Below are 23092 nucleotides of genomic sequence, written 5' to 3' on the forward strand. Positions count from 1 at the left end.
CGATCTGTTCATATAGCATCATTTGTTCTTCTTTCTTCTTCCGGGATCTTGAACGAAAACTTGGATGCGGGATACACGATGTGGCACACAGACCACAAATCGCTGGCCCACATTGTAGACATAAGCAGCAACTGAATAGTATGAGAAAGCCAATACCTAGGAAGGATAGGATCCTCCATCTCCAGGCTGACAACACGCTCCAGAACCAACCGGACCAAGTCCAGGTGCCTGGACTCTGGTGTATCTGGCTTATAATCTTATGAAGGCGAGTTATGGCTTTATATACTGACGGCGAGTTTTCTGGTATGAAAACACAGCAACTTGATCCGATGACCCTACAAGCTCCGCCCCTATCGGCCAGGATGACGTCAAGGACAAGACGATTTTGAAGCACAACAATCCGCATAGCAGACTGCTCTTCTGTTAAATAGCCTAAGGCGGAAGTAGTCTCGTTCACTACTGCTTCAAGGGTTCTAGTTAATCTACGTATCAGCTTACTATTAGTGACTGTACCTATATAGGGAAAGAAACCTTTATTGAAATCTGTGTATTGCTCCCATGCCGTTTCAGTGTAATCGACAATCGGGAGATCTCTCTGCCGTCTATTGTGTACTAAATGGGTATTTCTGTGATAATCAGGAGGGGCTAGGAAAACAGGTGGCAGAAGGAATGCTATGTAACAGGTACCATCCCAATCTAGAGGTAGACGTATATATGCGGTCTGGCCACATATGAAGTAGGAATGACGGGAAGCTCTAAATGTAGACTTGCCTTGATCACTGAATTTTATTACAATGGTGCATTTACTATGGCCCATGTGTATGGAACCATTCTTTCTTACACATAATTCCCCTCTAACTGGAAATACTGACATAGCGGGCAAGATTGGCGTAGCTTCGGATTCAACATTCAGAATCAGGAGGTTAAGTGTAAAATTACCTAATCCATATACTTCATTTTCTAGATCAGTTCCTGTTCTTTTGGGAAGTCCCTCCTTGTTAGGGTAGCAGACTTTAAGCAAAACTAGGTTCAGGTTTCCTCATACCCAGTTGTCTTGATAAACTACGGAATTTGAATCTAGGGAATTAATCAAACTAAACCATGCTCCACAGGAGCCATTGTGTGTGAACGGATACGGAAAGAGGGGCAAAACTCCCTTATAGTTCTGATAGGGAGGGAGTCGGCCACATATCCAACAATTGGTAGCATTGCTGGTCCGATGGGAATGATGTAACATACTAATAAAAGTGTTGTTGCGCAGCGCAAATCTATAGGACAACTCATGCGGAGGTAATTCGCTAAAAGAATGTTCAGCAGTAACATTGTAAGCACGTTTGGAAATAGGGTAATACATATGAAGCAATACACTAGTTATGATGATCAGAAGACTTAGAAAAAACAAAATTAATAATGTTACTGTGCAATGACTACGAAGTGATTTACAATACGCATGCTTTTTAAGCTGCATCTGTCGATTTCTCTCTCTATTTCGGTCTAGAGGATACATGTCAGAGACAAATTCAACCGATTCACCTTGGAGAGGACTTAAACAATCAAATTGTCTGACTTGCTAGACCTTAATTTCAGTTTATAGAGTTCGTGTTTTGTCTGTTCAACCAAGGGGAGCTTTGAGTCTGTCTGTGAGGGAATGCAGGGCTGAGTGTTCACATCGGACGGTAGTCCATAAAATTTCTTGATATGACTCGAGTGCAACCACCCTTTACGTCCCTCAACCTTCACGGCTGTCCTTGTTGTCAGCAAGACGAGTTTGGGCGACTTCCACCTGGGCTCCAGCTGGGTCTTCCGGTCGAAGTTCCTCACAAGCACCAGATCACCTGGAACCACGTCATGGGGCTTCACCTCAGTGTTATCGGGAAAAGCTGCAGCTACCTGTGAACGACAAGATTGTAGTGCAGACATCAAGGAAGCCAGGTAATCTGTCAGCATATTACAGTCAACATCAGTGATTTTACGAGGTATAGGCGTCCCCCACATATTTGGTGGTCTACCGAAGATCACCTCGTACGGGGATAGCCCTGTTCGAGAATGTGCTACCATTCTCATGTAAAAGAGCGCAACTGGTAAGGCTACTATCCAATCGACACCTTTTTCTCTACATATTTTGGACAATCTGATTTTCAGAGTTTGATTATGACGTTCCACAAGACCTGCTGCCTCGGGATGTCGAACACAGTGGAATTTCCATTGGTAACCTAACAGAAGTGAAACGTGTTTCATTAGTTCGGATGAGAATGGCTGGCCGTTATCTGAGTATACAACACGTGGTAAACCGAATCGTGGGAAGAATTCTCGAACTAGCTGTTTGGCAGTAGTCGGGGCAGTGTAATCTGAAACCGGGTAGGCTTCTGTCCAACGGGAAAGAGCACAGACAACTACGAGAACATATTTGAATCCTCGACATCGTTCCATCTGGATATAATCCATCTGGAGGACTTCAAAAGCATGATCGGGAGGTTGAAATCCACCCTGCTCTACGGGGATGCTTTTACCTGGATTAAACTGACAACATATCATACAGGTACGTACTTTCTGTTTGGCTGCTGCTCGCAAGTGTTTGTTGAACCAAATGTGTTGAATACTGTCTAGCATAGCTTTTTCTCCTAGGTGCGCTGGACTATGTATTGTGTTAATGATGACTTGAACCATGGAGTCGGGAAGAAACCATATAGATTTTTCCTTCGTCATCCATCCTTGATCCGTTTGGATCCCTCCTAATTCAGTCCATTTCTTTATTTCTTCTGGTGTAGCATGTGTCTGTATGTCAATTACATCAAGGGCGGGATCCTTAACTGTCATGCAATGTGTTGGTGTCGAAACTATTGTCTTTGTCGCGTCAGTTGTATGAGTCTGGTTCTGAGCAGTCTGTTTAGCTGTTCTGTCAGCTAGGTCATTACCCTGAGAAATGATATCGGTAACTTTTATATGGGCTTTGCATTTCATAATCGATATTGCAGTAGGTAGATGAATCGCGTCTAATAGGGCTTGAATGAGGGGTCCGTGTTGGATGTGGGCACCGTGAGAGGTTAAATAACCTCTCTCTCGCCACAGCACGCCGAAGTCATGGACGACTCCGAATGCATAACGTGAATCTGTGTATATGTTGACTTTCTTATTTTTGGCTTGAATACAGCCTTGTGTCAGAGCGATGAGCTCTGCTGCTTGAGCTGACAAAGTGTTAATACAATTTGTTTCAATGGCTTCAGTGTCTGTTGTGACTGCGTAAGCGGCCACTAACTCTCCTGTACTTGTTCTCATACATGAACCATCTACATACAATGTCAGGTCTGGATCTGATAAAGGGATGTCTGTCAAGTCTTGTCTGGGTTTCGTCGTGATAGTAATGACTTCAATACAATCATGTGCTAATGGATCTGTTCCATTTACGGGCAAAAGTGTGGCAGGATTTAACGTATTACAACGTCTGATTTCTATATGTGGCTGAAACAATGTTAATTCATAACCGGTGAGTCTTGCTATAGTCAAGTGTTGTGTTTGTGTGCGGTTCAAGAGAACCTCTACTGCGTGTGGTACTTGTACTGTCAATTGATGTCCTAACACTATGGCATCGCTTTGTCTGATTGCTAAAGCTGTTGCTGCCACTGATTTCAGGCACGCAGGAAGAGCCTGAGCTACTGGATCTAATGTACTAGAGAAATAAGCACATGGTTTGTGTGATCCTGCTTGTTCCTGAGTGAGTACTGACAAGGCAGTACCTTCGCGTTCTGTAACAAAGAGTGTAAAAGGCTTACTGTAACATGGTGTTGCTAAAACAGGTGCTTGGCATAAAGCTTTCTTTAAGCTTTCAAAGGCATGTGTATGTTCTTGAGTCCAAGGGAGGACAGTCGATGTGGCTGCCTCCTGTGTTGTCAACTGGATGAGTGGTTTTGCTAGAAATGCATATTGAGGGATCCACTGCCTACAGTATGAAGTGAGACCTATAAAAGCCCGCACCTCCTTTTGTGTCTTTGGTGGTGACATGTTAGCAATTAACTGGATGCGGTCGGGTGTAAGCTGTCTTCCCTCCTTGGACAGCGAGTGCCCAAGGTAAACAACTTGCTGGACACAGAATTGCAGCTTAGAAGGGGACACCTTGTGCCCCTTGTCGGCCAGAAATCTTAAAACCGTCAGTGACGCTTTTTCACATTCAAGTTCGCTTCGGGCGGTGATCAGCAGATCGACATATTGAAGCAAGGCAGTGTTAACTGGCATGTGGATACTGTCAAGTTCTCGTTTCAGTGCTTGGCTATAGATGCTGGGGCTTTCTGTAAATCCTTGAGGTGCGCGTGTGAATTTAAAACTTCGTCCATTCAAACTGAATCCGAACAAATATTGACTTTCCGGATCTATTGGGACGCTAAAGAAGGCATTCTTGAGATCAATTACAGTGAAGAACGTTGCTTCTGAGTCAATAGCTGTTAGTAATGAAGAGATATCTGGGACCACAGGGTATTGTGGTACAATACATTTATTTAATTCGCGCAGATCAATAACTAATCGATATACTGGTGATGCTTTTGGATCCGTTCTTTTAAGAATCGGAATTATCGGGGAATTACATACATTGGAGTCGGTTTCTACAACCACTCCTTGTGCAATGAGCTCGTCAATGATTTGCAGCAAAGCCACAACAGCATCTGGTGGTAACTTGTATTGTCGCATTCGTGGTAGTACTACTCCTGTTTTTAGTGTGACTCGATATGGTGTAATGTTCATGCAACCAACATCAGTCGGGCCTTGTGCCCATAAATGTGTAGGTAAATTCTGCAGCCGGTGATCCATGTCTCTAGACACGTAGTGACCTTTGAAATCACGTAAAAATAATCGTACTCCTTCCGGAGAACAACATATTATAGCTCCTAGAGCTTTCAATGTTTTTATACCTAACAAGTTTTCTGGACATGATTTAGTAAGCAATAAATCTGTGGTTCGTGTCAATGGACCAACCGTAAGTGGAAGGGGTTGCGTTACTTCATTAATGATAGGCTTTCCTGAGAATCCAAGGGAAATATTCTGTGAGCCTGAGAGGGGTGCCCCCGGAACTTCACTGCGTCGTATAGTTGTTCTGCTTGCCCCTGTATCAAGTAAAAACTTTCTGTCTTCCCCTAATAGTTCACTATGTACATAAGGTCCCTCTTGATCTACAGGAACCTCGATAAGGGGTAAGCCAACTTCCCTCTCTAGGCTATTTCATGTGTATCGCTGATAATCGGGATAGTCATTTTGTGCATACTGGTACATCTGTTGTGTAGTTGCTTGTGTGGCAGCAATAGGCTGCGCTTGTGGTGGTGCTACGGTCTGTTGCCTGTTGCGGAGCTGGCTGTTGCGGAGTCGGCCTAGATTGTGCATGCTGAGGGATTTGTTGTTGATTCTGATCCTGTCTAGGTGGACGTGGTCTTTCCTGTGTTCTACCCGTGGCGATATTATGTTTCAGAACTGGACAATCATGTATATAATGACCTTGTTGCTTACAATAGTTGCATGTCCCTTTCGTCGGACCTGCGGAATCACCTTTTTTATGACCATCAGCTGGAACTGACTGAGCAACAAGCATTTTCATTTTCGTATCTTTCATACGTCTTTGTTCATGTTCTTGTTCTTCTCTAATTCTATTGTGGTGATATTGTAACATCTGTAACATCTGTGACGGGGTGTTACCTTGCCAGGTACTCTCAAATTTCAATACTCTATTCTTAACTTGCGGTAGGGAATTTTCAACTAATTTTGTCACAAATAGATGTGGATATGACTCGCTACTTGCTTTTATGCCACTATTGATACCAAAACATTTTTCAAATCGGGAATAGAAATCACTAGTGTCTTCATCTTGCTTTTGTTTACAGGCTGAGATTGCACCCCAGTCCTCCTTTTTCGTAGTTAATAAACGTGGCAGTACCTGTACTAGTAATCCTGGTAGTGCTGTAGTCTTTTCTCCAAGCCCTGATCCTGCAGCTCGGGCCTTTTCTTCGTTTTCTAATGCTGTCCAGTCTATCTTTTGGTCTCCCACCTCCCATTCCTTTTCTTTGAGTTTCTCGTAAACACCGGCAGGCATTAACACTTTCAATATTTTCATGATGTCGGGGTAGGTATACTCTCCCATGAGTAACATGTCTTTTATCTCACGGTGGAAACCTGCTGGATCCTTGTCATGGCTGGGTACTACTTTCTTCATTTCTAATAATTCAATTTTAGTTATAGGCGTGTACACAAACACGCGTGTAAAGTTATTATCTTCACCTCTGATTGGGTGTACTTCGCGTAACGGATTCTGTCTATCTATGTGATATATTTTTCTTCCCATAGTGGGAATTGGAACGTGTTCTGGGCATGCGAAAACTATATACTGGTTTCGAAATTCTAGAATTTCTTTAATCAAATCAGTACCTGAACCTCTCCATTTATTCGTGAGTAATTCGGTCAATATGTCAGGTAAGGGTCCAGGATCGGAGTGTTGACTTTTATATAATATAAGGAGGTGTTGAATCATGTATATACTAGCTAAACGCTGTTCGTATGGGGTAAGATTCAGAAATGTGTGTGCTAGTGCCTCTTCACTGTATTTGTCGGGACAGTCAGCCCATTGTACTGCTGACCTGGCCAATTCTTGTTCATCCATGGAATCGAGCATATGGTACCCCCTTCGATCTCGGAGTAATTTATCAGCGGCTTGGAATAGGTGTTCAGGGGACCTTGTATTTAACATAGGGGTTTGAAAATGTCTGTTACATTCTGGACGTATCGGACGTATCGGATCATTAAAGCCTCTAGTATTATTATGGGGTCTTCCTCTACCTACGTAAGCTATCGTATCTAATTGTTCTGGTTCTTGCTCCTCCTCTCCCTCTGATTCAATTCTGTCTGCTTCTCGTCTTTCTTTATGTATTCGTTCTACTTCCTTGCGGATCTTTCGATACATGGCGATTATACACGCCTGTCTATCATGTTTCTCGTCTGATATGTTCTGACCCCATTTGGCAAGTTTTTGCATGGTATCATGGTCTGCCTCAGGCCTGTCTTGGTTCCTGATCACGCAGTTTATGAAAAAACGTAGTAGTTGTCTTTGTACATCCACTTTCTGGTATTCCATAGCTTCGTTAATACTTTCTGGGCCTCGCCCTGTTTGGACAAAGTGATATATATTGTCTAGGTGTTCAACCATTCCTGGTATCGTCATTAAATACAATGTAGCTCGTCGTATACGTAGTGATGATAGTAGCAATCTGTCCTGTTTACCTGGCACTGGATCGTATCTACAATCCACAAGATGTTCTTTAAACATGTCGGATGTCGCTAGTTGGGGTGTACGTTGGAGTGCTAAATCTCTAAGGGTCTGTTTATTTCGCGGCGGGGTGGCAAACATGTCTGTCGTACCTCCTGTAGCACCATCTGAGGTGCTGGGCAAGACAGGATTCGTTGGACGTAAGATAGAAATTGTAGATGCGGGAAAAACAGTAGAAACGGACGGACCTGTGGGAATGGGCGTAGGAGTTTGTTGTTGCGGGGATACAGACGGATGATCTTGACGTTGAACACCATCGTCATGCGGTGTGTGTGGTGTGGCATTAGCATATTCGGGAGCTACGTCATCTAAATAGGAGGAAAGGAAAACATCTTTTGCTGTTTTGGGATGTGCTTTTATCGGGAGCAATGGAGGTGGCAAGTCTTTTGGTATTTCCGGGGTAGCCTTAAGTAACCCTTCGGCCAGAAGAGGATACATACCATTCATAAGGGTATGTCTTTGTCTATCTACTTGTTCTGATTTTACTTTGGTACCTTCCTCAATTAATAAATTTTCTCGGGTTTTATTCGAATTCTCCCTACCTTTCTCTTCTCGTCTGAGCGCTTTTTCTGTACGCCTATATGATTCTTTACGCCATAATTCAATGGCATCTTTCTGTGACTGTCTGGCTTTCTTTTTCCATAATTCTTCTTCTACTCTCATGATGCAATCTGCATCCCAGGTCCCCGCTGCGGGCCACCTCTGACTTTCTGGCAACTCTTTGGTGTAGTCCACCCATAAATCAAGAAATAACACGGCATCTAGGCCATGCTTATGATACATAAAGTATCCTGGAGTGTCCCTAGGTGGAATGGGAACAGCTTCTTCGAGTACCCCTTTTCTGGTTTTGATCTGTCTTAGTTTTGAAAAGAGCGGCATTTTTAGACCTTATTACTTGAACACACTTAATACAATAAACACAATAATGAACAATCATTCATACCACAATATGTAGAACGTATTAAAACATTTAACATTTAACAGTTTAATGAACGATGATAATTAATAGAAAACTAGTTACTGACATAATACTGATACTAGATAATACTGAATTATATGCAAGACATACTAGATATACTGCGAGACAGTACAGATACACTGCTGAAACAGTGCAGACCGGATTTGTGTACCCAAACCCGTCTTGACCGGCACAACCTATGTGCACGTTTAAATGCCTCCCCGGCAATGGTACTCACCGGGTAGCGCGGAACGGAAGGCCTCGGAACTGAACTGAAACTGGACCGGACTGGACTGGACTCGACTGGACTCGGAACTTCGGAACCTGGTGGGCCTCTGTATACCTCGGATCTTGCTCTCTCAGCTAGGCTCTGGTCGGGATACTTCGCACTTCTCACCGCCTCATCTGGGTGTTGATCGCAGCCTCAGTCGCCCCCGCTTGGCCGGAGGGGGATACAGGAAATCCTGCGGGTACGCGTTTTTGTCCGTTCAGCTGTGGCAGGAGACCGGGCCTGCAACGCACCTCCGGCGCGTGAGATGAGAAAGTGTCCCTGTTCGGGCGCCAATTTATGTGGTAAATATTTCATTACCGGTACTATTTTTTATGCGGTAAAGTCTAGTAAGAATAACTCAGTAAATATAAGAGGCAGAATCCGTGGTATTAGAGGTTCTAAAAGGCTTTATTCCTCTATAAAGGAATTACAGTTCGAACTGTAGGCTTCAAATTCCATCACCACGAAGGTTCAGGAAGGGAAGGCAATACATTATTGACAAGTAATGATATTTATATGAAAAATATTACATTAAGACAGATGCAAGAGGCGTAACAGCTGATAATACAGATAATGATACACATACGTAATGAAAAAAGGCGTAAACATAGGCGTAACTAAAAACGTCATTAAACATGATGTCACAAGTGGGTGGATCCATAAGAGAATCCTGCAATGTCAGCAGAAAATACTTGGCAGAGATGCGCGCGCAGCCGCATGACGTGTGATTGACGTGCAACTAGAGGGTGACATTTAGCTCTACATGTGGAGACAGAAGTCTGGGGGGTCATGTCAACCTAATCCCAAATCATATCTAATATCTTATGTTTAAAGAACTGTTTTATCCAAAAGGAAAGGTCTCTCGGACGGAATCTATTCTATACTGACTGTTAGTGTGTGTACAAGCGTCTAAATGTCTAAATGAGATGCGAGGGGGCAGGAATCTTCCATGGTAACAGGGGCTATGAATTACTTGCATGAGGACAGTGAGGCCTGGCCCTTTGCACGGTAGCTGGAAGAATGTTTACCTAAACTACTAGACAGGAATGCATCGGATGAGGAGCGGAGCAGATAATCTTGAAGGTGAAATACAGTTTTTGGCAGGCAACAGGCTGGATCAGGCACAGTTAGCCGCGCAGGGAGTAGGACAAAGTTCATGGATACAGATGCAGGTTCGGACTGGAGCTGTCAGAGGCAGAAGGCAGGAAAAGGCTTGAAGGCAGAATTCAGGGCCTACTCGCCTGAATCTGTAAAATGTGGAAAGTGAACCACATAAAGTCGGTGGCCTTTCATACTTAGGAATGGAATATCTGACCCATTCATGGCGGGTCTGAAAGAGGACATGTTGACGGTGGACGCACATGTATTTGCGTCTTCATAACTGGAACTGGAGGGAACATACATGTACTTATAGCATGCACATGGAGCCGTTGGGGTCTACGATAGGGGACATAACTGATCACAAAATTCATATTTCCTCAACGCGCCAGATGATCTGCTGCTCCCTACAGCTAACACCCGGAGAGCCGCACGCGCCAGATCTGCTGCTCGCTACAGCTAACACCCGGAGAGCCACAGAAACCAGATCCGTCTCAGCTCTTCTTCAGGAGCAATGCGCAGTTTTTCTGCACTCCGGGTGAAATTGCATCTGGAAAGCTTCCTACATGCTGATAACAAGCATTGGCATAGCCAATAGGTCTCGCCTTTGGGACCTTGTAAGTAAAAATAAAAACTGGAGTGTAAGACTTCACGTTTACATTTACTGCATCCTAAATACGAAGTAATTGTAAACGTGAAGTCTTACACTTGAGTTTTTTGGGGTTTTTTACTTACAAGGTCCCAAAGGCAAAACCTATTGGCCATGCCAATGCTTGTTTAACACCTATTGCTGTGCAGATGTTGTAGGCTTTCCCTGATCGTAATCTCTCTGCTGACCTAAAAGTGGAGAGTTTTTCTACTAACTTGCGGCTGTACTATAGAGTGCATTCTAATGGACCTCTATTCCTGCCCCCGCCTGTCCGGAGGTTTTCACCAGTACCTGCATCTTGTTTCTTTACTTTGAGGGCCACATCCAATAAGCATTTTCGCAGTCGGAAACGGCTGATCGATCCGTTTCTTACCGCAAAAATAATTTTTCACATTTATGAAACACAAATTGTGATTTGTGCTTGCAATTCAGTATTTGGGAGGAACATGTTTAGGGCATCCCTTCCAAATATCAAATCTGAATGGGATGTATGAATGTTTTGTGATCGAATTCCGTTCGCAAAACATTCACATTTTACATTCACATTTTACTGACTCCTTGAAGGAGTTGGTAACCCATTTGCAAATCCCCTTTGAGAATGAAATACAAGATATTACTTTTTTTTAAAAATAAAACTGCAAAGTTTCATTTATGCTTTTTAAATGAAAAGAAAAGAAAAAGACAGCTTTATTTAAAAGCAATCACAGACATGGTGGTCTGCTGACCTCAGCAGACCACCATCTCTGTAATGGAGTCGATGGGGAACAACCTTTACAACGCAACTTTTACAACGCACTACACTTACAACGCATTTTTTACAACGCACAATCCATTACAACGCATGACATTACAACGCATGACACTACAACGCATTTTTAAAAACTACCTTTACAACGCATTCCATTACAACGCATACTACCATTACAACGCATACCATTACAACGCATAATATAGTAATTTTTACCCCTATACTATCCAACACTTACCCTACTGTTGCACCCCCTGGAGTTAGAATAGTAATTTTTACCCCTATACTATCCAACACTTACCCTACTGTTGCACCCCCTGGAGTTAGAATAGTAATTTTTACCCCTATACTATCCAACACTTACCCTACTGTTGCACCCCCTGGAGTTAGAATAGTAATTTTTACCCCTATACTATCCAACACTTACCCTACTGTTGCACCCCCTGGAGTTAGAATAGTAATTTTTACCCCTATACTATCCAACACTTACCCTACTGTTGCACCCCCTGGAGTTAGAATAGTAATTTTTACCCCTATACTATCCAACACTTACCCTACTGGTGCACCCCCTGGAGTTAGAATAGTAATTTTTACCCCTATACTATCCAACACTTACCCTACTGTTGCACCCCCTGGAGTTAGAATAGTAATTTTTACCCCTATACTATCCAACACTTACCCTACTGTTGCACCCCCTGGAGTTACAATAGTAATTTTTACCCCTATACTATCCAACACATACCCTACTGTTGCACCCCCTGGAGTTAGAATAGTAATTTTTACCCCTATACTATCCAACACTTACCCTACTGTTGCACCCCCTGGAGTTAGAATAGTAATTTTTACCCCTATACTATCCAACACTTTCCCTACTGTTGCACCCCCTGGAGTTAGAATAGTAATTTTTACCCCTATACTATCCAACACTTACCCTACTGTTGCACCCCCTGGAGTTAGAATAGTAATTTTTACCCCTATACTATCTAATACTTACCTTAAATGCAATTTAATATTATGCGTTGTAAAGGTAGTATGCGTTGTAATGGAAATGCGTTGTAAAGGTAGTTTTTAAAAATGCGTTGTAGTGTCCTGCGTTGTAATGTCATGCGTTGTAATGGATTGTGCGTTGTAAAAAATGCGTTGTAAGTGCATGCGTTGTAAAAGTGTGCGTTGTAACGACATACATCCGGAGTCGATTCCTAATGGGTTGTAAATTGCGACCTACCTCATTAATATGCATGCAGTAGGCCTATTTGCGACCCACCAGGAATCGCTAATGAAACCCAAAAGAGTTTCATACATTAGGAATACCTATTTCCTAATTGCGATTCCGAGAGAATCGCAATTAGGAAATTGGTATTCCTAATGTAAGTGCATCTGGCGCTAAGTCACTTGTATAGCGCCCTGTGCCAGGCTCGGATAGCCAAAGGTTGTGGACCAGCTGCAGTGTTCTGGTGTATACTTTCCCATGTAGCTCCCTGAAAGTCTATGATGTGTTCGTAGCAGAACAAAAAATAAAATCACAATAAAGAGGGAATAATTCTTTATACCTAATTTTACTTACATTTATATGTGATTCTGTTTCTATGTCTGGCCATTGCGGCTGCTTCAGCTGTGCTACCAGGGTATTGTTTTCCCTCAATAAACAATAGAAACAGAGGGGCATCTTGTCAGCAGATTTTATTTACTAGGCTGGTAAATGGTCATTCACATTTTGCTTTTGCCCACCACAGCATGGTGCAATTGGCCAGCTCACCCTCTTACTGGCTCGCTGCACTTAGAGTGACTGCACAAAGTCTGTGCACAGTGTTCAAATCCGCATAAAAATAGTTCCTTCTTATTCAGATGCAAACCTAGTTCAAAGTGTGCTTTTCATGGATTTTTTTACATTAACTTTTAAATACCAGCTATATATTTGCCTGCACTTCGTTTTAAGTGTTTGACATTGTAACGCTGAAGCTGTGCAAAACGCGAGTACTTGGATGCATGGTGATTTTTTTATTCTCCTTCACAAAAACAAAGATAATAAAATGTATGACACACCGGTAAACCTGGTTTTCAAAAACATTTCTAGCAAACTACTGCATTGGTGAACGTTTTTAATTTTTAAATGTTCAATGCAAACATAAAGCAGTCATGTTTAGGTGACAGAGTATTTTTTCCCTTTTATTTATGTGGAATATGCTTGCAATACAATACAAATAAAGAAAAATTACGCATTGCATCAGTTTGCCAAGACCAGGCCATTATTTGTGGTTTCCTGCTACAGACAAAAGCCCTACCCCAGTCCACCAATTTGGGAAGTTAACATAATCTGAGTAAAAGTGTGTTCTCAATAGCTTGCAGTGTTCAACAGCTGAGAGGTGATCAGTTACATTTTGCACTGCCAGATACAGTTATTTAACATGTGAAGCAATTTATGGCAAATATATGTATGTGTAAAAGGCTGTAGCATCTCAATTGTAGATTGCCCCTTCCCTTATAACCCACCTTTATTCAAATTGCCTTTCCTTACAAACCGGCTGCATTAATTGAATTAACAGGTGTATTGTGTTCCGGAAGTGTAGTAAACTTACCAGTGTGAGTAGAGTTGCAGCCTGAAGAGTTTTCCGGATTCACATGCTGAAAATCCATTCCACCATTTAATGGTTGGGTCCTGAATCATGTCTCGTCTTTCTTCCTCCTTTTTTTGTGTGAGTGTTTGGTGGTAAGTCCATCCCCTGTGTGACATCAGACTGCACCCCATAAGTTCCCGTGCATGGTCGCCATTTTCAGATTTTTTTCTCCTGTGCTAGTTGAATCTTCCCCCGCTTTAAGTGTTGTTCACCTCGCCTGTTTGCTTTACCCCATTAACGTGGCAATGGGTGCGTCGCATGTGAATCCATAAACTCCTCAGACTAACACTGGTAAGTAATTATTTTGTTGTGCAGCATGAATCCTTTTCTGGATTCACATGCTGAGCATTGGATTACACATCCGAAGCTGGTTCATTTGGGAAGATGAGTGGAAATAGGGTTGTACTGGCCAACATGTGTTGTAACATTCTCTGTCCCAGAGTAGTCTTTCGTGAAGGTGTGTGTGGAAGACCATGTTGCAGCACACCAGATGTCACTAATGGGTATGTTTCCTAGGAACAGTAGGGTTGCCCTCCCTCTGTCTGGTTAAGTGCGCCCTGGGAGGTGTGGGCAAAGCTTTCCCTGCTTTGTATAGCAGGTATGAGTAGTCTCCACTAACCATTGTGCAATTGTTCCCTTCGCTGGAGTACCATTGCCCTGGCGAATAAGACAAAGAGTTGGTTTCCTTTTCAAATATTTTTTGTCTCTTATATAGATAGTTTGTGTGCCCTTCGCCAGTGGCAGCTGGTATCCTAAAAGTGGTGAAGCAGAAATCTTAGAATTGAATATAAAGTGCGAGTGAGCTTGATTCAAATCACCACTCTCTCTGCTTTCACACAGACACATCTTTCACTGCACTCACACAGGCACACTACTCAACCTGCACGCACACAGACAACACTCCCCCTGCACTCAAACACATCACTCTGACTGCACTCCCACAGACGCACCACTCACCCTGCACTCTCACAGACACGTCACTCTGGCTGCACTCCCACAGACACGTCACTCTGGCTGCACTCCCACAGACACGTCACTCTGGCTGCACTCCCACAGACACGTCACTCTGGCTGCACTCCCACAGACACGTCACTCTGGCTGCACTCACACAAACGCACCACTCTGGCTGCACTCCCACAGACACGTCACTCTGGCTGCACTCCCACAGACACGTCACTCTGGCTGCACTCCCACAGACACGTCACTCTGGCTGCACTCCCACAGACACGTCACTCTGGCTGCACTCCCACAGACACGTCACTCTGGCTGCACTCCCACAGACACGTCACTCTGGCTGCCCTCCCACAGACACGTCACTCTAGCTGCACTCCCACAGACACGTCACTCTGGCTGCACTCCCACAGACACGTCACTCTGGCTGCCCTCCCACAGACACGTCACTCTGGCTGCCCTCCCACAGACACGTCACTCTGGCTGCCCTCCCACAGACACGTCACTCTGGCTGCACTCCCACAGACACGTCACTCTGGCTGCACTCCCACAGACACGTCACTCTGGCTGCACTCCCACAGACACGTCACTCTGGCTGCACTCCCACAGACACGTCACTCTGGCTGCACTCCCACAGATGCACCACTCACCCTGCACTCTCACAGACACGTCACCCTGGCTGCACTCACACAGACGCACCACTCACCCTGCACTCACACAGACACGTCACCCTGGCTGCACTCACACAGACGCACCACTCACCCTGCACTCACACAGATGCACCACTCACCCTGCACTCCCACAGATGCACCACTCACCCTGCACTCTCACAGACACGTCACCCTGGCTGCACTCACCCTGCACTCACACAGACACGTCACCCTGGCTGCACTCACACAGACGCACCAGTCACCCTGCACTCACACAGATGCACCAGTCACCCTGCACTCACACAGATGCACCACTCACCCTGCACTCACACAGATGCACCACTCACCCTGCACTCACACAGATGCACCACTCACCCTGCACTCACAAACACACCACTCACCCTGCACTCACACAGATGCACCACTCACCCTGCACTCACACAGGCACACTACTCAACCTGCACACACACAGACACACATCACTCACACAGTCATATCCCTCACCCTGCACTCTTAAAAGCACATCACTTACACAGGCACCACTCAACCTGCGCTCACCGGCACATCACTCCTCCAGCACACAGACACACATCACTCAAACTTCTCTCTGCTCAACCTGCACTTACAGATGCACATGGTTTCACTCTCCCTACTCTCACAAGCATACTGCTAACCGTAACTCTCAAGGGCACACCACTCATCCAGTGCATTCAAACCAATCAACCCTCACTCATGAAGGCAAAATGCTCATCTAGTGTGCTCATACAGTCACACAACTACCTCTGCTCTCACACAGACAGACCATTCACTGTTGAATGTGACAGATACACACCCAATAACAGATCAGATCAGTCGCCCTGTTCTCGTGGCACCAATTCTGAAGAAGCCTGGTGGTCGAGCCTTTACACAACCTGTAGCATAGTGCAGCTCTTGCGGATCTCAGGACAGGATCTCAGGGCAGTCTCCCAAGACAACCTGGTTACTCAGATACTGAGAATGCCTGTAAAAACACACACGGTCTCCCTGACTTTAAAGTGGATGCAGCCTCTACACAACCCAAAGCACTGGTCTCCTGGATCACAGGCCACTCTCGGCGCATGGCCAGCCCGTAACGAACCCATAGCATGCAGCCAGCAAGATGTGGTATGTGCACCCCCACAGGTGACCTGCAGAAGTGAAACAATCAAAAACACTAGGTTGAGTGCAGTAACACATTCGTTAGAGTACCCTACTTCAATGTGAAACAGCATGGAGTAAGGCTCAGTTCAAGGGCATGCAGCATTAAAGGCGGGGGCCTTGAGGGGGTAGCGGTCTTCTGGGGGAGATTTGGCAACGGGATCCTGCCACACGTCAAACTGGCTCTGCCCCACTCCAGCATTGTGGGTTCTCTTTGTTATTGAAAAGGTCTTCTTACTCCTTTTCATGCTGCTTTGGCATCAAGGGTGCCTCCATGTCCAGTAGGTCATCACCCGACTAGCTGGACTCAAGAGTTTTGAAGGAAAGTGGAATACCTTCAGGGAGTCGTTGAACTATGTACATAGCTACATGATTTGGTATTTCTTTTTTAAATATGTTTTTATGCTTGTCTCTTTTATGGCTATTGGCAAGAATAAAAAATATTAACTGACTAACAAGTCTTTTGACTTCTTGTCACAACTGTAGGAGTCCTTTTTCCTTTAAGGGTCTTGTCTTCGGAGGTACATGTGGCAGTAGTTTGGTGAGTTCTATGCAGCAACCATGTATTATTATATTTAAGAACCTATTGTCTGAGGAGACTGACCTCCACTTCTGGAGGAATCCTCCTACCCCCTGACAACTGGTGCTTTATGGTGGGGCTGTGGCCAAACAATCACTTGCTTGGTGGTACCCCCTTTTGCAGGATTTCCTACGCCACAAAGAGCTGCCTCGCCGGGTGTTGCCACTGTCATTTGGTAGGCTAGTGTGTGGTTTGTTGGCTGAAAAATGCTGTTGTAGTTGCTGTAGGGCTGTTGAAAACCCAGTCCCGCCTTTTGTATTAGATTCCTCCTCTCATTAAGGACCATCTGAACTGCAAGGCACCCATGGCTTTGCTTGTCTTATTGCCTTTATTTAATTGTTGGAGTGCCTCATCTACGGCAGTCCCAAAAAGAGCTTCCCTTGCAAGAGGTATGTTGATGATGGATGTCTGCACCATTGATGTGGGTGCATTATTTCTCTTCATGGCTGTCACCGTTATGATGGGAGTATGGCAGCAGGATTCCCTTAATGTGCTGGGGATCTTGAGTGTAACGTTTGTATTTCTTCTCCACTCCAGGAGTAACCACTGTGGCTGGCTCTCTGACTGCTTCCTTACCTTGTCCAGTATGCTGGGAAGCATGGGTAGGTACAGGTTTGGCTTTTGTGATGGCATTACAGTTTCGAGGAGGTAGCTGGATTGCCCCCTATCTTCCTCGAGATGGACCCCATGTGTGTCTGCCAGCTTTCATCGATGGTTGGCTCTAAGGTTTGCACCCATTGGTGTCCTTTGGTGGGACCCATGTGGCGCTTTCTGTTTGTTCCAGGAATAGGTCATTGAGTTTATTGAAACCGAGGTGGCTTTCAGGGGTTTAGGGTCTTTAGTAACCTTGAAATGCTTGGCCTTTTCCACATCTCTCCCCGCCTTCTTTACAGCTTCTGCTTTCTCCATGTAGACGATACTGCTTTCGGTGTCAGACTCCCCTCCTTGCACCGGTTCTGCTTCCTCAACGTTCTCCTCGTCCTCACTGGAGAGGCATAGGTCCGTCAGGAAATCTTGTAACCTGTGGGTACCAGCCATGGCGTGATGTGCCATACACTGTTTCGGTCTTGCCTGGAGAGGATTTGGTGCAGGATCTGTAGTTCTCGGCGTTGTGATCCTTCGGGAGGCACTGATTGCAAACCTTGTGTAAATCCCTTTGCGAAAACTTGTTGGAGCAGTTGAGGCAGAATTTTAAGGGGGTGGTCTCCAAGCCCCTTAGTTGCCACTCTGCATCCTCCGGTCACATTGTCCTCACTGAAAAGGTCCCCCATTAGGGTCGAGAAGGCTCCTTTCTCAGTGTTCGTGGTTTCTCGCGGCTTCCGGTGATCTTTAGAGTTTACAGTTCAATTTTCTCTCTCTTTTCTCCAATTCTTCAGAGCTCATCTGGTGTGCTTCCTGATCCAACGTCGGAAAAGAGAATCTGAAGATGGCGACCATGAGCAGGAACTTCCAGGGTGTCGTCTTATGTCACACAGGGGACTGCCTTACCACCAAATGGTTGTCGATGCCCATACACACAAATAAAAAGAGGAAAGGAAGACAAGACACGATTCCGTACCCAGCCACCTGATGGCGGAATAGATGCACAACATATGAATCCAGAAAAGGATTCATGCTGCAAAACTTAGTTTTTCCTGTGAGGCAAAAGTAAAGGATTCCAATCCTCTCATGGGCCAGATCTGAGGTATAGAAAATCTTAACATAAAGACAAAGGGTACTGGAGGAGATTTAGGTTTCAGAAGCATTACAGCTGTATCATTATGAGTAGTTATTTTCACAGCATGTATGTAGCACATACCCTACAGATTTAGCCATGTATGTAGCATTTACAAAAACTTCAATAGGACCCTCTCCAATGGAAAAATGTTTTATGAAAGGATGCGTTTTATTCGTCTTAAGACAAGCACCTGCTTTGATTGCACCACTTAATTCATTGAAATGATTCTGGCTTAAGGAAACATTATGCACGAGCATCGAACAAGTGTCAACCCTAGCATCAAGCAAATTGTCTTGAGACCCCAGGGTGTGGTGTTGAAAAGAAGCAGAGTTGGATAGGGCGGTCACTCCACTTGCCAAATATCAAACAGTCCCCCTTAAATCCCATGTGGCTACAAAGCAGAGAGGATTGAATTCTTGCTTGAAATTTGTAGTCAAGATGGCTTCACGTTCTCAAGATGTCATAGAAGTCAGACTACCTACAGGAGGAAAGAAGTTAGTAAGACAGTTTTACTTACAGGCAGACAGCTCCGCATAGCTGAATTGTGCATCCTCTCCATGTTGAGCATTGGCCGGAAGAGCCGTACTTTCTTATCCACACCCCGGAATGCCTTCATGCCTTCGAAGATCTGTGCCATCCCAGCAAGTAAAAACAAGAGAATGGTTAGAAACTGTAGCCCTTCCTTTGGAACATGTGCTTGCAAGAGACAGTTGGAGGATATGTTCTCAAGCTGCCGAGCCCCTTCTCGTGATACAGATAAAGAATGAAATGCTACATCACTGATCTCGCACTGCTGAGCTTCACCAGAACTCATGGTAGGAGGAAGCAGTGCAATGTCTGGTGCAAGGGGCATTGCAGGGCAAGAGAAACATTCTACTGGGCACTCACTGCACAATATAAAGCAAGTTAAAACTAGATGTCCCCATATGACACCTTTAATGGAGGGGTGCCAAAATGCCCCACTGCCAAATAAAGAAAGGCTGCTTAGGGCGGGTAAAAAACCATCCTAATCGCTGGCGATTTCTCGAATGCAGTATAGAAAACTTACCAGAACATATTCAACGCCTTTGTACAACTTTGAATTTAGCCTGAGGCATTCCACACAAATTATGTTCTACCATGAAATCATAAGGGCAAGCACCTGGCGACCAACTGCACCAATATCCAGAATTTTAGAGGTAGTTCAAGAGAATGGTGATCTGATACCCTTTGTATTTTTCACCAGGGGGCATTGCAGAGCTGGCAAGTACAAGTGCACATAGTGGGGTTTTGCTCATACCATGGGGTATTTGTTAACCCACGGTGCTGGCCGTGAACATGATGAAGGATTACAGGGTCATGTTTAGGTGGAGATAAATGTTTGAAGAGAACAATGGTTCAGGGTTGGCCTCAATGGGTCCAGAGCAAGAAACCCCAAGGGGGCAATGCAAATTCAATTTAAACTATACAATTAATCGTTAAGGGAGCAAGGATGTAGGAAAACATATATAGTGTGTAAAATGGAAGGTTTATTTTACACTGATTTGAATTTGGTATTTCAAAGTATTGTCAGGTGCTCACATAAAGTGAAAAAGTGCATAATGTAACAGAGTGAGGGTGAACTAAAAACGTAACATCACATTGACAACAAGATTGGAACTCCACATGAGTATGTACAATGGAAGGGGTTCTTGTTGTAAGGGTCGACAGCGTTTCGATCTTTTAATTAATTAAGATCATCTTCAGGACATATAGTGAGCAATCTGAAATCTCAATAGGGTGTCTCTATCCATGTGGAGAGTTGAACCTTAGTCACTTAAGTGGTGTCGTCAAGCCTCATGCATAGGGAGGCAGTGTAGATTAGGGTAACGTCCAAAGTGGCGTCACGGCGATGCTGCTTCCAGACAAGACAGCGGGAGTTCTAGGAGTCTTACAGTGATTCGAGTTATTGGTGCTGAATTATCTGGATCACCGGGGTAACGTCCAGAGCGGCGTCACGGTGATGCTACTACCAGCCTGCGCGAGTCCTGTAAGCATGCAGGGATCCGAGTTTTCAACTGGATTTATTTCTGCTTTGGAAGAATATCGAATAAGGGGCAAAATTGTCATCAAGTAACTAATGTGATGCAGTCAAATACTTTGCAATGGAGTTCAGCAGTGGATGTTGGGAAGGGGAAGATAACTTTTAAATGTTTTAATCCTATCAAGGGGAACCAGGATTAAAGGTGAACTTTTGGTATCCCCCTAGATAGTTTTATCTCTATTTGTCTGCAATTCCTGATCCCTTCTTGAGGGAACATCTTTTCCCATTTCTGTTTTTCCTTTCTATTTTATCTCCCTCACTACTCTTCATCAAAAAAATCTTCGCGCTACGTCCAGTGTGTTGGTCTGCACCTGGACGTTTGATGCGGCCCTGTGATGAAGCATGACACTGCAAAGTGTATGAGGGCAGTATTAAGAAAAGTCTTTTCTTTCCCCCTCTCGCTTGCCTCATACAAATGATTCCTGGCTCTCCTTACCATCTGTACGGGGAACTAAGGGATATATTTTTTCCAGTTATATTTTGGTTTTTTAGATAGTTAGTCCTTCTCTCTTGAGTGAGTTTTCAACCTTGAAAGGGGAGTCAGAGAAGGATCATTCCCTGGTCTCTTCTTTTTGTGATAATTATTTAGGCAAAAATGCGGACAGGGTGAGCTACTCACACATAGATCTGAGAAAAGTGAGACCACTGTGGGCTGTTGCTAGATCCCAGTACAGAGTTGATCAGCAGGCACAACAACATATGCAAAGTCATCCAAATAATGGAAATCATAAACTAATGCAAAGTTTTAAAAGGACCAGCAGCATGACACATGACACCTCTGGGTGGATTGTATATGTTGGCTTTTACGTAGCACGAAATTAGCTACAAAGCAGAGTTTGCAACGAGGGTGCAAAGCGCTCAGAAGAATGCGGGGCACACTTGTGGTAAGCATACTGGTAGCATATGATATAATACCAGGCACCTGTATAGCATGGCACAGACAATAGTGAGTGTGTGGGGGAGTGTCATTGTACCTCTCAAACAGGCAGAAGTGATTACAGGCATGCCCATGTGCTTGACCAGAGAAAATACAGTAGGAAGGAAAGAGTTCCTAGTTGGCCAGGGACAGAGTGTTATGGGAAATGCAACCAGAGACGGCGTGGAGCTGCAGCTACGTGCTACACATACGCACCTCAACAGAGTAGTGTAGCGCAGAGGTGGCGGGGTGAAGCGAGAGGTTCTGGAAGGGTTTGATACAAGGCTTCCCCCAGCCCTTCTCATGGCTCCAGTCGATGGTCAGCATGTGATCGGTGAACGTCTTGCCAAACACCAACTTGCTGGGATCTGGCTTCTCCTTTGGCCGCTTGTTCAACTCTATCTGCAGGTCGGAGGCCTGGAAAGAAGCCGCAAGTGTTAGAGGAGTGACAGCAAATGTACTAAAAAAGCCCACCCGCACTCGTCTCCCCACAGACCGAACCAAGCAACAGGAGCATCTTGTTGGCTCTACTAATAATTTGTTTGCAACTTCAAGGGGCTGTTTATTGCAATGTTGAGGCAAATCTAGATTTATTTGTGGATTCATGCAGAGCAGGCAGACCAGTTGGGTCTGATAACACATTACAAGTAACTTAGTTGTATAAAGTTGAATCCGACAGATATAACTCAGTTTACAATAAATACAGAATGGCATAACAGCACCCAAGGGTCCTATCGAGCCTTCGCTCTCAGTAAGCATGTTTCCACACCAAAACATATTCAACCAGCACACTGAAGAAAATACAAAGTGCCATATGACTCCGAACATATTCCAATGTGACTATATGTGGTAAAAATACAACTCCGTGTGAGTTTATGGGGCAGATTTTGGGAGCATGTCATACAGCAGTAGGCCTTTTTGGCTGGAGTTTATGATTCAGGTTAATGTGATGGTATACAGGTTACACAACAGCCTTTCTTTACTTTAGGTCGAAGGTTAGGTTCATATTGCAGAGAAAAGATAAAGAAACAAGCAGGTGCCATCAAAGGAGAAAGTTATAATAAGTAGAGAAAAATATTTTTATGGTCTTTTAAAATGTCCTTTATGGGCCCACTGGTGTGGTGCATTTTCCCCTCAGCTCAAAGTCAATGGGTGGGACTATTCGATGGATGTCAGGGGCCAGTATCAAGGAACTGACCAGTCACAGCGGACTTCTTCCGGGCCCACCAGAGTACTGGTTCTTCATAGGCCCATAAATGGTAAACAGGCCTTTTGTGGTCACAAAGTTCTGGCTCCACAGTCAACTAGGGTTTCAATTCAGCTTGAGCTGAAAGTAAACTCCACTTGAGAAACTTCAAATGCTGATATTCATCGACCCATTAAAAATGCTGTTTTTTTTCTAAG

The 23092-nt window shown here is 44.4% G+C and overlaps 1 protein-coding gene across 2 annotated transcripts in view; it reads right to left on the reverse strand.

Moving 5' to 3' along the window:
* The window catches only part of LOC146809595 (branched-chain-amino-acid aminotransferase, cytosolic-like), a 209940-nt gene that overhangs the window by 86585 nt on the left and 100263 nt on the right, over positions 1 to 23092 (reverse strand). For both annotated transcript variants that reach the window (XM_085616436.1, XM_085616437.1), the window contains exons 3-4: positions 21905 to 22105; positions 19228 to 19338 (exon numbers count right to left, since the gene is read on the reverse strand). In XM_085616436.1, coding sequence (XP_085472562.1) covers positions 19228 to 19338; positions 21905 to 22105 — 312 coding nt within the window. The remainder of the gene's footprint in view (positions 1 to 19227; positions 19339 to 21904; positions 22106 to 23092) is intronic.

This window comes from Triturus cristatus, chromosome 7 (assembly GCF_964204655.1).
Source record: "Triturus cristatus chromosome 7, aTriCri1.1, whole genome shotgun sequence".
NCBI classification, from domain to species: Eukaryota; Metazoa; Chordata; class Amphibia; order Caudata; family Salamandridae; genus Triturus; species Triturus cristatus.